This window comes from Vigna umbellata, chromosome 1 (assembly GCF_029865625.1).
Source record: "Vigna umbellata cultivar VRB3 chromosome 1, Vumbellata_1.0, whole genome shotgun sequence".
NCBI classification, from domain to species: Eukaryota; Viridiplantae; Streptophyta; class Magnoliopsida; order Fabales; family Fabaceae; genus Vigna; species Vigna umbellata.
The window spans coordinates 83506051-83521057 of NC_142165.1; the positions used below are offsets into that span (position 1 = coordinate 83506051).

General features: G+C 31.3%; 1 protein-coding gene across 1 annotated transcript; it reads right to left on the reverse strand.

Annotated features, from left to right (window-relative positions):
- Positions 1–2357: 2357 nt before the first annotated feature.
- On the reverse strand, positions 2358–14799 carry LOC124822566 (ABC transporter B family member 2-like). Its single transcript, XM_047294587.2, has 12 exons — positions 14418–14799; positions 14093–14147; positions 13777–13952; positions 9281–9481; positions 6507–6766; positions 5853–6393; positions 5329–5708; positions 4723–5135; positions 4148–4389; positions 3818–4065; positions 3263–3675; positions 2358–3151 (listed from the first exon to the last, which is right to left on the reverse strand). Exons 1-12 carry the CDS (start codon positions 14655–14657, stop codon positions 2589–2591), a joined length of 3732 nt encoding a protein of 1243 aa, XP_047150543.1. The 5' UTR covers positions 14658–14799; the 3' UTR covers positions 2358–2588.
- Positions 14800–15007: the final 208 nt, after the last annotated feature.

The following is a 15007-nucleotide window of genomic DNA, read 5'->3' on the forward strand; positions in this document are numbered from 1 at the left end:
TCTAATTAACTATTGCAATGGTTTTAATTTGCTAGACATTAACAGACCATCAACAAATTATGCATAATTAACTGGTCAATTAGCAAAAACTATGTCCGATCGTTTAAGTATAACTAATCGGTTGGTTGGAGGTGTCCATATACATACTCTACAAATATATTATATATATATATATATATATATATATATATATATATATATATATATATATATATATATATAAGAAATCTAACTAATATTAAAATAAATATTAAGTATTAAAATTAATCTATTTTATTAAATTTAAATTGAATCTGGATTGAATTTAAAAAAAAGAAAGCAATCTATATTTACCCTTACTAAAAATTGTTAAACATAAAAACGTAACACGTTACGTTAATTTACGTTGAGAATATTAATTTTTATAAATTTTATTTTCAAATTCTTTTAAAACAAGAATCAACTTATTTTTAAATCTTTTTAAATTCATACACTACCAGTCCTTCAAATCAACGAACACATCCAAGATCTACTGTTTTAGCAAATTCTTTTCGAAGTAAAAGCTTTGTGACTTGTGCATGTATCTGAATATGAAAATTTAAACTATTATTATTGAGAAACGGTATGAAGTTGCAGTTTTTCACAATGCAATATCATAAACTCTATAACCTAGGATGTTTTGGATTTTCCTATCACGCGTAATTCTAAGGTTGACAATTAATTTTGTCAGCAGTTCGTCATTTCTCGTAATTTGAAATTCTTGCAATGTCAGCTATATTTATAATAATTCTATGCAGCAGCCACAACTGCATCTCAGTGTCTCATTATGAAATCAATCACCTTTTCACCTAAAATTCATTCAATTTTCTCTCAAGTCAGCAAAGCTGTTGCAAAGTTCTTAGGTATCTACATGTATAGAGGGAATTAATATATGTGTTTCGGTGTCTTTGACTGGGTTCGAAGTTAACGCTGGAGGAGTTGCAAACTAGTTGAGCTCTGTTATCTACCAACGGATTCGGTTACAGATTGGACGGCTCTGTTGTGGACTGGTCAAACTCTCTCGCAGATCAGATGGTCTCCATTGTTGACCTTCCTTGTTCTCCAACGTCTCCCACTCATTTAGAACAACTCAGTGAATACTTATAAAAAGTATTTTGAATTAAAAGCAGTAGACGACACTTCAGTTAACAAGTATTGTAGTCTACTATGAATATGAATATATTATAGAAATAAACTTAGGAGTTATCAAAATAATTATTAAGAGTGATAATCTTTAGTGTATTGAGAAAGAAAGAACTAGGAAGTTATTCTGTTATGTTTTACGATCATAATAATATATTATTTGAAATAATTGGAAACATTATAGCTAATAGACCGAAGGTCTAATGTTAGGTCTATAAATTTAAGTCTTAGAAGAAATGAAAATACATTAGAAATATCTAAGTGAGTATCATTTTCTAACAAATTGATATAGGAGTTGAGAGATCTTGGATGTCTGAACGAGGAAGAGACAATGAGAAAGAGATGACGAGTCTAACAAATAGTATGTTCCTGTATCAGTTGACAAAGAAAATCAATTTTGATGATTGAAGTATGGACACGAGAGCCCTTATTAAATTCTAAGACATTTGGAATGTTGTAGCTTCCACACACTGGGAAGAATTTGGACCTAAGAATAATCATAATGTCAAAGAATTGTTTTGACAACGCTAATATTTGTAATTATAAGTTTAAAAACATTAGTATGTTTGTTTTGATTTACTATATGAATGTCTCGTGAAATACACAAATACAACATATGTTTAAGATGTTAGAAAGGAAAAATGCATAATTAAAAGTAAGGAAAATTACCTTCATGGACACAAAGACTCTAACAATTATATATCAAATATCTATAGCCAAAACCAATATCATGTCATCTTGAATCACTTGGTGGTAGATGGCTGAACCTAATGTGTAAACTTGCCTAAGGCCAAAAAGAATATGAGAATAAAGCAAATACAAACCAAAACATATAATTGGAATAAAATCTAAGGCCAGCAAGTGTTAGGGGATCATCAATGTACAACTTGTAGTCAACATAAACATCAACACAAACCTCCTTTTATCCATTAGGAGCAATATAACATCCACACACCTGCAAGCAAAGATGGTTGTAGTTTACTTTCTCATATTCAAAGGCTTTATTCCCCTTAAGTATAACACACATCAATTGAATTGAGCTTATCAATCTTAATTATGTGTCTACTAATATTGATTTTAAAAATAAAATAATCTATCTCAGCATGCACAAAAGATTGGACTAGTGGGTCTGGGACTACATATTTTTAATTTTAAAAAAAAATTGCTAAAATAAATTGAGAAACTAAAATTGTATATACCAGGAAACAGAGGAAAAAATGTAATTAAACGAAATTATTTAAAGTCATCTTATATTTTTACAACAGTTTCCAATCTGTGTGATATTTTCTGGCCAAGCACTAGCCCCGGAATCCACGTCATTCTTTCTAAGTGTGATGAAAATAAAATTACAAACAAACCTTGTAACATAAAAAAGGTGAATACCCAAATTAGTGCAGATAAAAGAGTTCATTGGTCTTTTTTTGCTGTCAATCAAAATGTTCTTGTACATGCTGTTCATGTTGCTGAAGGCTGACTAATTTGTAGTATGCTCCATCCGTGATTTCTACAAGTCTTGCATGAATCCCTCGCTGAATTATCTTTCCATCCTCTAAAACTGCTATTTGGTCTGCATTTTTTATTGTGGATAGCCTATGTGCCACTATAACTGTTGTTCTGTTCTGCATCAATTTGTCCAGAGCTTGTTGCACCACACGCTCTGACTCCAAATCCAGTGCACTGGTGGCTTCATCTAGCAGCAAAATTTCAGGGTTTTTCAAAACAGCCCTTGCAATAGCTACCCTTTGCTTCTGGCCACCAGACAGTTGAACTCCTCTCTCACCTACTTTGGTGGAGTAGCCCTCAGGAAGAGCACTGATAAAGCTATGAGCATTGGCAAGTTTAGCTGCTTCAATCACTTCACCTTCTGAAGCTCCTTCCTTTCCATAAAGAATGTTTTCATATATTGATGTTGCAAAAAGAGCAGGTTCTTGTTGCACTAGACCAATATGTTTCCTAAGGGATTTCAACTTGAGTTTCTTGATGTCTTTTCCTGTAAGAATTGGATGAATCGCTGTTAGAAGAATGTTTTGTCATTTAGACATTGACATTACATAATGGAATGAGATTGAGTGGCTAAAGCAAAGTTGTTCAAACATCTTACCATCAATCATCACCTTCCCAGATGTTGGATCGTAAAATCTGAGTATAAGGGAGATTACTGAACTTTTACCACATCCACTATGCCCCACAAGGGCAATATTCTTTCCTGCAGGCACTGTGAGATTGAAATCATTGAAAATAACCACGTCTGGCCTTGAAGGATAGTTGAAACGGATTCTTTTTAACTCAATTGTTCCTTCCACTGTCTTCAACTCTTCTCCAACATCACCTAATATTCCTGTCTTTCTATCCATCACTTCGAAGATGGATGCAACCATTTGATTTCCTTTCAAAAGATCAGGTGCCAGTGCTAAAGTCTCCCCCATAGCTAGTGCTGTTACAATCAAAACCATGAACGACTTCATAATTGATTTGAAGCTAGAAAGCTCTTTCTCCATCAACACAGATCCATACCTGCAAAAGGTATACAGTTCAAACTCTCAGTCTTGTAACTTATTAATATAATTATGTAAGTTAAAGTTTGTTTACTTTTTGGTTCCCACCTATGAGTAACGCATATATGCTATTAAACCAAAACAGAAGCAAGAGAACGTACCACAATGCAAGGCCATAAGATGAGAAAATAAAGAACTGGGAAATGCCATAGAATATGCCAGCAATTTGACCTCTATTGAATGAACGCTTTGAAGGCTCCACAAGCTCATTAGCATAAAGGTCAAGGACCTTTTTTTCAGCACAAAATGCAGCCACAGTGCGGATATTACTCACAGCCTCCCCAGCCAACATGTTGGCTTTTAGATATGCTTTGCTCAAGTTGCCACCAAAGCCTTGCATGAATAGTTTCTGAAATTTTGGCACCCAGTTGTTAAAAAACACAAATAAATGTACTAACTTGGTAGTGTAGAAATATGGAGCTAGAGGAAACCTCGCTAATGTGACCACTAATGATCAAAGGGTACGTGGCTAGTACAACAAGCGTGATCCTCCAGTTCAACATGAAGGCAATAATAAATGAAGCAACAACCAGACCAACATTTTGCAGAAGAATTGTCGAACGATCAACAATTATAGTTCTTAAAAATGTTGCATCGGTCTCTAAACGTGATGAAAGCATAGAACTTGTGTTGTTTATGTCATCAAACCAACTAATTTCACTCTTTAAAATAGCTGCACCCGGATATAAAAGTGAAGTTAGTAAAAGAAAGTTCATCACACCATAACCTATGATAGCTATACTTTTGTTTAGCTGTTCTTATTTTAGAATCAGCAGAACAAGTGTTAACACTTAAAAAGTAAATCATGCATCTTAATAACAAAAGAATTTTATTCTTTTAGATTCAGTGTAAAGATTTTTACTTTCAACTAGTAAAAATGCCCAACACTTGACTTTTAACTATCACTGTTATTTCAAATAGGAAGATTAAAAGGAAACATTTCTTAGGAAGACAAGAACAAAAATGGATGGGCGAGTCATAGACTCAATCAGAATATCACAATTACCGGAAAACATTTTTTCTCTTGCACGAAGGGTAAGTCGTTCTCCCATGATTCCAAAGGAAAGATGTTCAATGGCATGGGCAGTGATGGTCAAAACTGCTGCCCCACAGAAGAGAAATGCAATTTTTTTCACTTCATGACGTGTTGTGTCCCAATCCATGTAATAAGATACAAGAGCATGAGAGATTCCAAGAGCAAAGAGTGGCATTTGTGCTCCAGCAATAAATGCACCCAAGGTTCCACAAACACCATAAGGCCAATCAGGACCAATCATGGAATATAGTCTTTTTACTGATACATGCCTTGAACTTCCAACACTTTCTACTCCATCACCAAAAGCCCGGCTAGTAGATTCTTTGTCTGAGCGAAAACTACCACGAAAGCTTGTTGTGCGGGATGACGACTCTCCTAGGCGCCTTACGTTACAATCAGAGTAAACATAAACATAAGGAACATGCTGATGGTATGTTATTCTAGAGGAACATAGGTATAAAGGTGACAGAAACAAGTTTAAAGTAAAAGTTTAATAGAATCATTTGCAGCAACTTTCTCCAATAGATGAATGCCAATGCCATAAATTGATAAGATTAAGTTATCTGTAATAAGTACCTTGATGAGCCTCCCAAGTAAGGATCCACAGAAAGGTGGCCTTGAGAAAAGGCTGTTTCTTGGATTTGAACAAGAGATGCATATACATTATTTGGGTTGGAAATGAGTTCTTCGTGATTGCCTATTTCCACCACCTTCCCTCCCTCAATAACAACAATCATATCTGCATTCCTAATGGTAGAAAGTCTGTGTGCAACTATCACGGTTGTTCTACCAACCATGACACGATCAAGTGCCTCTTGTACACTTTTCTCAGACTCTGCATCCAGAGCACTGGTTGCTTCATCTAATAAAAGGATTGATGGATTCTTAACTATGGCACGAGATATTGCAATCCGTTGTTTCTGTCCCCCGGATAGTTGTATCCCTCTCTCACCAACCTGCAAAAGAAATTGAATATCATACTAAACAATATTCTTAAAGCGGGAAAAGAAATTTCTTTATGCAGAGACAATGAAAAAAATTGATAGAAGCATGTTGAAATTTCTTTATTTTATGTTAAAATGATAAAGGTGGATTCTTACCTGAGTATCTAATCCATCAGGAAGATTGTTAATGAAAGACTGAGCATCAGAGAGCATCACAGCGTGATTTACTTCTTCAAGAGTGGCATCATCTTTTCCGTACTGTATGTTTTCCCTGATGCTTGTAGCAAAAAGTGCAGGCTCTTGATTAACCAGCCCAATCTGTTGCCTAAGCCATTTGAGATCAAGTTCCCTGATGGTGTTCCCATCTAATAGTATTTCACCAGAAAGTGGTTCATAGAAGCGCTCAATCAATGATATAACTGTGCTTTTTCCGGAACCACTTCCTCCCACAAGAGCTAAAATTTTCCCTGGAGGAATCTCAAGACAAAAGTTGTTGAAGATAACCACATCAGGACGAGATGGATAACTAAAACAGACATCTTTAAATTGGACGTGACCTTCCAATTTGCTTAACTTTTGACCATTTTCTGAGCTGACTTTGCTCATGGTGTCCCTCTCTATCATCTCAAAAATGGGATAAGCTGATGCCTTTGCCCTGATAAATGCAGAAATATCTGGTGCTGCCTGACCAAGTGACCTGAGATTCAAAACATCATACATCATATGCTTTTGAAACATAATCTCAACCAGTAAAATAAAGTACATAGAAGTTGTTAATTAGTAGGATGTTCCTAAGAAAAGGTTACTTACAGGCCAGAAATGACTACATTGAGCATTGTAGTGAAAGCATCGCCACCATTGGCGATATTCTTGTGAACAACTATGCTATTGAACCAAACAAGGAGAGCCCATGAAAGGAAAAGAACACAATGCATGGAGCCTAATCCCAGACCCTTAGCTAAACCTGCTTTTCGACCATGTCTATATGTGTTCATCAGAGCTGCTTTGTATGACCTCACTGCTCTTTCTTCCCCTGCAAATGCTTGTACCGTTCTCACATTGCCTATCACCTTAAATCCACAAAGAGTATATCATCCTCGTCGTACATATAATGGCTTTTTTACATGCATTTGGAGGGCAATTTTTTAAAACAAAATTTTCCAAATGCTACGTTTTTTACAACTTACCAACAAGGATATACTTGTGCTTCTAGCATAATTTGTTATATTGTATTTTAATACATCTTTTTTAAAATGAAATGATTTTTACTAAAAATATGAAATATAATATCGTAGCCGTTTTAAAGTAGCAGGTGGAAAGATTGAATTAAAAGATTAAAATTTGAGAAACAATTTATAAAAAGTAGATTATTTGTATGAAGTCATCATCTAATTTGACTACACATATTACAAGTGAATGATTCTTCATCTTATTTGGTTGCACATATGACAAGTAAATGTACACTCTTTCTGTATTACAAATAATTTAAAAATAATAAAACTAAACACTATATATAAAAGAAAGAAAACTCAAATATATTATTTTAAAGTTTTAGATTAAAAATAATATCAATTCAATACGTGAAATAAATTCCGGGTTTAAACCCTTTAGTTGTCCCTATTTATGTGGGAGTTTTCCCATTTTGATCCCCTTCTTATTAGAATTCCCAAATGAGTCCTTAAAAGTGTTAATTTGAATCAATTGAGCCCCTGCAGTTAAATTTACTTAACGGGGTTAAGTTTGTGCACAAGTGGAAGGTTGACTTCCCCAATAGCAGAAACCATTTTCAATGGAGAAAAATCCAGCAGGGGAGTTCTTTTGCCTAAAGAGATTGGAGCAATTCCTGGCACCCATTTTAGATTGAAGAGGATTCTCAGAGGCCATGGAGTTCACCACATCAAAAGAGCCACCAAAAGCATTGCCAGAAGCACTGGAAGAACCATTTAACATTCAGATCAAACTGATCCGCCCATAAATTCTCTATCCTAAACAAACCCAGCAACCCCATTTAACATTCAAATCAAACTCCACAGGACTGTTCTTCTTCAAGACATTCTCAACAAAAACAGTTAATTTTTTCTTCTAATCTGTATTTTAATCCACTCACATTGGTTCCAAATCTCCTACCATACATATTATCCTTCTTTGTTTTAATTTTCTCTAACTAATGCTAATTTTAAAAAAAGATACTCTCTTTAATGTGAATTGATTGAAAAATTGAAACCAAAGGTGAATGAAAAATGATACCTTAGAGTTGAAGGGCATTAAGGTAGAAGGTAAAGATGTCAATTTCAGTGTTGCAGTGACTGAGAAATGATAAGAATGGATATTGATTTTGTTGTTGGATTGTTGATGATGAGAACCACCATAAGAATATTCATTCTATTGTTGTGGTGGTGGTCCTTGTGGTAGTTTTTGGGACTAGAAAGACCATACAATCTTGAAAAGCAATAAAGGCATACATTAGATTTTGCAGATCAAATACAAAGTTGAGGTCTTTGAACTCCTTGAGTCTGGCTCTGAACTGAAAAGTACAGACACGAACGGAGATGAGAAGAGGAAGAAAGTAAAGAGATGTGAGGGTAGAAAACGAAGATTATTATTTTGTCTTTGGATCTAACTTTGCCTTTGTCTTTAGATATAACTCTTGTCGTTGACCACTAAACTCCTTCAATATTGAGGCGCGACGAGATGGTGGATGCGTGAAGAAGGTGGCGGTGCAGCGAAGACGCTACTAGCGTTCTCGCGATGGCTTCACGGTTGCGGCGTAGCAAGGTGGTGACGGCGAGACTGAAGGCTTCGCAATGGCTTTACGGTGGCGACGCTAGGAAAATTAGGTTTGTGCTGTTGGAAAAGATGACTCTGACGTAGTATGAGTGATGTGGCAAAAACTGGTCACATCAACATTCTAACCTATGCACAAACTTAACCATGTTTAAATAAATTTAACGGCAAGGACTCCATTGATTCAAATTAACACTTTTAAGGACTCAATTGGAAATTCTAATAAGAGGGGATCAAAATAAAAAAAAACTCACATAAAAACAACTAAAGGGTTTAAACTAAATTCGGATCACACGTATATAATATTTTTATTTAATTATATCAAGTTCATCTCACACTTAAAAGAAAATATATTATAAAAAAATATCCATTATTTAATACATAAACTCGTTATCTTAATCTATTAATTCTACGATTTAATACTTCGAAAGAAAATTTATTAGTTTTGATTTATATTAGTTTTAAAAAATTTGAAAACGATTAATTGTAATTACTATTTCATCACTACATAATATATGCATATAATCATATGAAACTAACTGAAACATCTTTTCACGAAAAGCAATTGTTTTATTTAAAAAGAGAATTTTTTAATTACAAATAAGCATGATTAAACTATTTTCTAATTTTTCTTAAAATAATGACTACATTATTTCGTATCAATCGATTTTTCTTTAGTTTTGGCAAACTTCTCCACAGTTTAATCAACCAATTACATTCACTTGAATTATGTATAAAGTATATGTTTAGATAAAAATTTTGGATAAAGATTTTAAGAAAACAAAAAAGAAAGTTCTTACCTCCTCAGCAATTTCACCAGCTCGCACATATGCTTTTCGAACTTTTCCGATAAGGCCAATGGTGACGTAAGCGTAAAGGCCACCAGCAATAGCAATTAAGGGCACAATGGCAAGTGTAACTAAACTTATTTGCCACACTCTCATAAAACCAATGGTAAAGCCTGCGATAAAACGGCTTATGTAGTGCATGAAGTTCCCAACCTGTAAGTACACCAATTATAAATTTACCATATATCTTTAATTATCATTAAACATTAACGGCACACTACTTTTACACAAACACTTGAAAATGTAAACTGAAGTAAAAACATGATAGTTTTAATTATTTGTGAAAAAAAAGCTAAACTAAAAACTCAAATATAAATAATAAAATGAAATTGTATAGTAACCATAACTTATCATATTTTACATAGATATGTAAAAGAACGCAACTTATAAAATTGTGTAATTTTTCTATTATTTCCTCTAACCAAATATCAAACAGTCGTTCTAACAGATTATTTTGAATGCGACGGATTGTAATTTAGTAAAAGTGTTTCTTTATAAAAAGGAAGAGTTCAAAAATATGTTTTAGGTTGAAATAATTAAAATTTTAACTATTTGTTTTTAAAGTTTGATCATCTCTAGGTTTTTGTTTTCATTTTTTTTTTAATTTTCTTTAAGATTTTGGAGCTGATAAATTTATCTTACATTAATTGATTTGAAATTTTGGTATGAAGTAGTATTTTGGACTGAAAGTTAAAGCTTAAATATGATTATTGTGATTGAAGGAAGTTGATAGTAGATCTTGAAGTTATTGATAATCCTGATTACGGGGATGTAAGAAATGGTTCAAATGTAAGTTTTGGTTGGTTGTGTAATAAGTTAAAAATCGAAAAACTTATAATTTTTTTTATCGTTGACTATAAACGATATTGTTGATAATTGAAATGAGTTTAAATATAATTGGATTACTTTCAATTATGATGATGTATATTGCTTTTGAGTTTCAAGTGATTTCAGAGTAAGTTAGTGATATGAGTTTTTAATTGTTTTTGCCGCGTTAAATGATATTTTAAACTTGTTAAGAGTTTTTGAATTATTAAAATTAATTGTTTTCACCTCAATTACCATACTTTTTCGCAACATATCCCACCTTGTAATAGATGTGAGTTAATAATCATTTATAACAAAATGAAGTAAAATCACAGTAAGGGTCTTTTTTACTTTAAAAATCTTTGAAATTCCTTTTTTGCTAATGTTCCATATCACTATTGATTTGATTAGAAAAAGTGATTTTATCAAATAGTTTGAGTCTTAACTAAAGTTTGGTTATTTTGGTTGTGTTGTTTTAGATATTTAGGATTTTTGCGCTTTTTTGTGTTTTCTTGAAATACAAGTTGTGTTTTAAACAAAGTAATCTTTGGTGAAGTAAGTGTATTTGAATTAGTGTTTAAAGTTGGAGAGAGAAAAAATGAATATATAAAATAGATAAGTTTGTAGATATGAAAGTTTAGAATATTCTTGATATTTTTTCTTGTGAGGTCAAGTATTGGATAGTCAAGTATTCTTAAATGAGAAATTTTGGTATAATAGATTTGAAAATCTACTTAAGTAGGAGTTTAAAGTTGGGCAGGAATATGAGATATAGTTTATTGAATGAAATTGTTCTTAAGATCATCCTTTTATTTTATTGAATGTCATCTTGAGATTTGCATGGTTAAATTTTGTGTTTAAAATGATTTGTATACGAAGTTTGTAAAAAAAATTGAATTTAGATATACTTGTTAAGATTATCTTATGTATTACAATATATTGTTTAATAGACTTTTAAAAATGTTGTAAGTTGATGTATAATTTTCTTTTTATCTAGTATTTTTATGTAAGTAGATATTCTTTCTCAAGTGAAAATGTGATCGAGTCAAGTTTATCCTTTTCTAGGAGAATTTCTCTCAAGCAATTTTTTTTCCCTTAAGTGAAAACAAGGCCAAAAGTCAACTCTTTTTTTTTCAAATCTTTTTTACTCAAGTGAGATTTTTCTCACTCAACCAAACAAACTTTTACCCAAACAAAAACGAAGAAAAACAATCTTTTTTTTAAATTTATTATCACTAATGTGAGAATACATCACTCAAGTAACATTTTTTGACTTAAATTTCCTTGTTTTACTTAATTGTTTAATGTAAATGAGTTATTGTGATTTATTTAAAATCATAGAAAGTAAATTATGAAAATGTTAATGAATGTGCATGTATAAAATGTTCTCATTAAAGTCACAAACATGATAACTCAACCTTTATTTAATGTAAATATTAATTATATAATCATGTATTAATAGTGGATATTTAAATAATACATTGAAGCCTCACAAGTGGTGAAAAACTTGATGAGAGTTTATTTCACTGACACAAAGAGTTTCAAATATTGGATATTTAAACTCACTATTATTATTATTATTGTAGTTGGCATACCTTAAGTGTTAAAATAGGTCAAATGTTAGTCTTTAACAGAACATGTTTAATATAAGTTTTTCAAAAATTATAAATAAATATTATTTTTTAATATCTTTTTGTAACATAGATTCATGTATTAATATATGTCTAATGGATGTTTGAGTAGATTGAACTAATTAGCAATGTGATGAATTAATATATGATCGAATTCTATATACACATATGATTAGATTGCTTTCGATAGCTTATTCTTATGTTTTATTTTTTATGTAGAAATCTTTTGTGATTGTATTTGATACATGAGTATATGTTTATGTAACTTCAGAAGTTAAACCTAAAAGTAAACAGTTTCATTGATTGACTTAATATTTTAGTTATTTTGGAAGGCACACGCATATATTTGTATGTGTGTTTGATAAGTTTACGTTTCTTTTAAAAAATTCTACGAATTTATTGGAAGTGTAAAGATAAAAAGAGACCAATACTAGTATTTCCTATACAAATTTAAAAGATAACTCATATTAATAAAATTAATTTTAATTTTAAGATTAAATAAAGTAGAACACAAATATTTTAATGAAGTACTTATAATATTTAAATATAATTATTATTTTAAAAGCAGATTAATATATCGTATATTTGTTTTAACCTTGTCCAACTCATTCTACTTGTCTTTGAAATACTAAAAAGCTATTTTGGGACATAGTTAAGCATATCGTGATCAACGAAGCTGTTTATGCTTTTCTCATAATTACAGACACATGATTTCAAGGAAAAAGTCCAATAGTAAGTGACTATCTGGGACCTGTGTATATTAATGCTAACCAATTTATTAAATAGATGTTGAATTGTCGCAAAAGAATATGCTAATACGTGGTATCACAAACAAATCACTTAAATTGATAATATATAACTTTGTTTTCATCAACGTTGTATAAGAAATTTTCTCATCTATTTTAATTAAATTCCAAGAGAAAATAATATGTTTGAGAATGGTTATTTAGGAAAATTTAAAACAGCACTCTATAGTTAACAAGAAATAAAATAAAAACAACTAATCATATATATCATTTCATAATGGAACTTCTTTTAAAAGGAAACTAAGGTATGATTACTTAAGCCTGCCAATTTTTATTGTTTTGGTTTAAAAAACCTTCTGAAATAAAAATTGAGTTGCATTATTTTTTTAGGAACTTTAATATTGTTTAAAAAGTGGTATATTTATGAAGAAAAATATTAGTTGTTGATAATAAAGCTCCTCATATTTTGTGGTTTTGATTATATAAATATGTAGTCAAATGAGTGTCATTCCTTCTATACTCAATTGTTTGTGATACATTAACTAAATTAAACATGTATACTACATGAGCTTGATACGTTCACTTCCACAAACACTTAGAAAATATTTTTCAGAAAGTAATCAGCCAATTAATTAAGGAACAGTACAGTGAATTATCTTTAGATGTTTAAACTTAAAAAATCCATGAGTTCAAGATAATCAATTACTTAATTTCATAAGTAGATATATAAAGTAATTAACTACTTAAGAGATCTCTAACAATGTTTTTTTATTGGAAAAAATTTTAAAAAATTAAGAGAATAATTAAATGCAAAATTAGAATTTAAAAAAATATATATGATTTTGAATCAATTAACTAAAATAAAAATTTATCAAAAAACTCTATACTGAGAAGTGTGTTTGGAAAATCTTTAACACTCTAAGGATTTTAGGATATATAATAATGTATTTTTATTTTATTGGCATTTAGTTTTATTTAAACTAAAGCATTGATGTAACCGCTATAATTTAAAACGTAAATTGATCTTTTTAAATAACTTCATTAAACTCATTTTGAAGAAGTCATCTAAATTAGTTTTATATAAGATAAAACATTTTATATATATAAGAGATTTTCTTCCTACCATCTTCCAAAACAAAACGATGGCGATTACAGGAAGGATGATGATATTGAAGAAACAGAAGAAATTTGGCATTGTGAAGGAAAATGAAAATGAAAAGAAACATGATGTATTATATGACTGAAAATGAAAATACAGGAATACCTTCTCAGAAAGTGCATCTTGAACAACGATGATGTCAGTGGTAATAGAAGAAATAACCTCTCCAGTTGAAGCCTCGGTATCAAAAAGACTTATATCTTGATTCAACATTGACCTTAAGTATGCCATCCTCATCTTTGCAGCTTGACGTTCTCCAGTATGCATCCAACATGCCACCTCTATGGAATCAATCAGCATTACCAATGTAAGATATCCAAAAAAATTATATTTATATAAGATAAAATAGATAAAAGATTTAAGTTTTTAATAGCATAACACTTATTTTTTTACTACAATGTAATTAATGACTAATTCATACCTGTCCAAGATGAAAACAGTATTACTATGCTTAGATACACAAAATCCAACGCATACTGCAAAATTGTGAAGAAGCAGTATTAAAATTTAATTTATTTAAAATACAAAAATAAATTTGGTATAATTTAGTGTTATTTACTTAGAAACTGGAAAATATTAGGGCAAGTTATTTGATTTTTCAAATAATTATATATATTATGATGAGATGATGGAAGCTTAGCCTCGTGAGATGATGTTGGAGGAAGAAGATGAAACGGTACCCGATTATGCATGGGAAGTGGACAAGACATGAAACTGATATTATTATAAAACAAAGAGAAGCAAACCTTGGCAACTTCGTGGGAAGCTTCTTTGGGGAAAAGGTAAGCCAAACCTATTACATTGATAATCTTTCCGAAGAAGACAAAGAAAACAGGCACAGAGGCACCATGAACACACGCTCCAACAGATCCGACACCCATCAAAACGCAGTCGTACAAGTCAGCGAAGGAGAAGAGCTTCAGAAGAGGAACCTTTCGTTCCTGCCGTGTCCCCTTTTCTTTCTTCTCTCCATCTGACATGTTCATATTGCCCTCAATCACAACGAAAGGAATTAATCACCACTGAAATATATATGCTATTATGATGATGATGATGATGATGATGGTGAGTTGTGGCAGAGTTATTTGAAAGAAGGAATGTGTTGAAAACTTGAAGATGAAGAATAAGAGAGAAAGATATAGCAGCAGGAACAATAGGTTTGGTGGTCGATGAGCCATAAATTTATTATATAAGGTGAAAATGACAACACATTTATTATATTTTAATGATTTTTACCACCATTTCTTATTTATTATCCTATATACAACAGATACATAATAACCATAGAGATCTTAAATACAATACTTTCATCGTGAACTGCTGTCAAAATATATTA

What these genes read in the sequence shown, in the direction of transcription:
- LOC124822566 (XM_047294587.2), bottom strand. Translation starts at nt 14,657, where the DNA reads ATGAACATGTCAGATGGAGAGAAGAAAGAAAAGGGGACACGGCAGGAA. An exon ending in CTTCCCACGAAGTTGCCAAG is followed by an intron (nt 14,148 to 14,417) that starts GTTTGCTTCTCT and finishes ACAATTTTGCAG; the next exon opens with TATGCGTTGGATTTTGTGTA. An exon ending in TCTTATGGCCTTGCATTGTG is followed by an intron (nt 3,676 to 3,817) that starts GTACGTTCTCTT and finishes TACCTTTTGCAG; the next exon opens with GTATGGATCTGTGTTGATGG.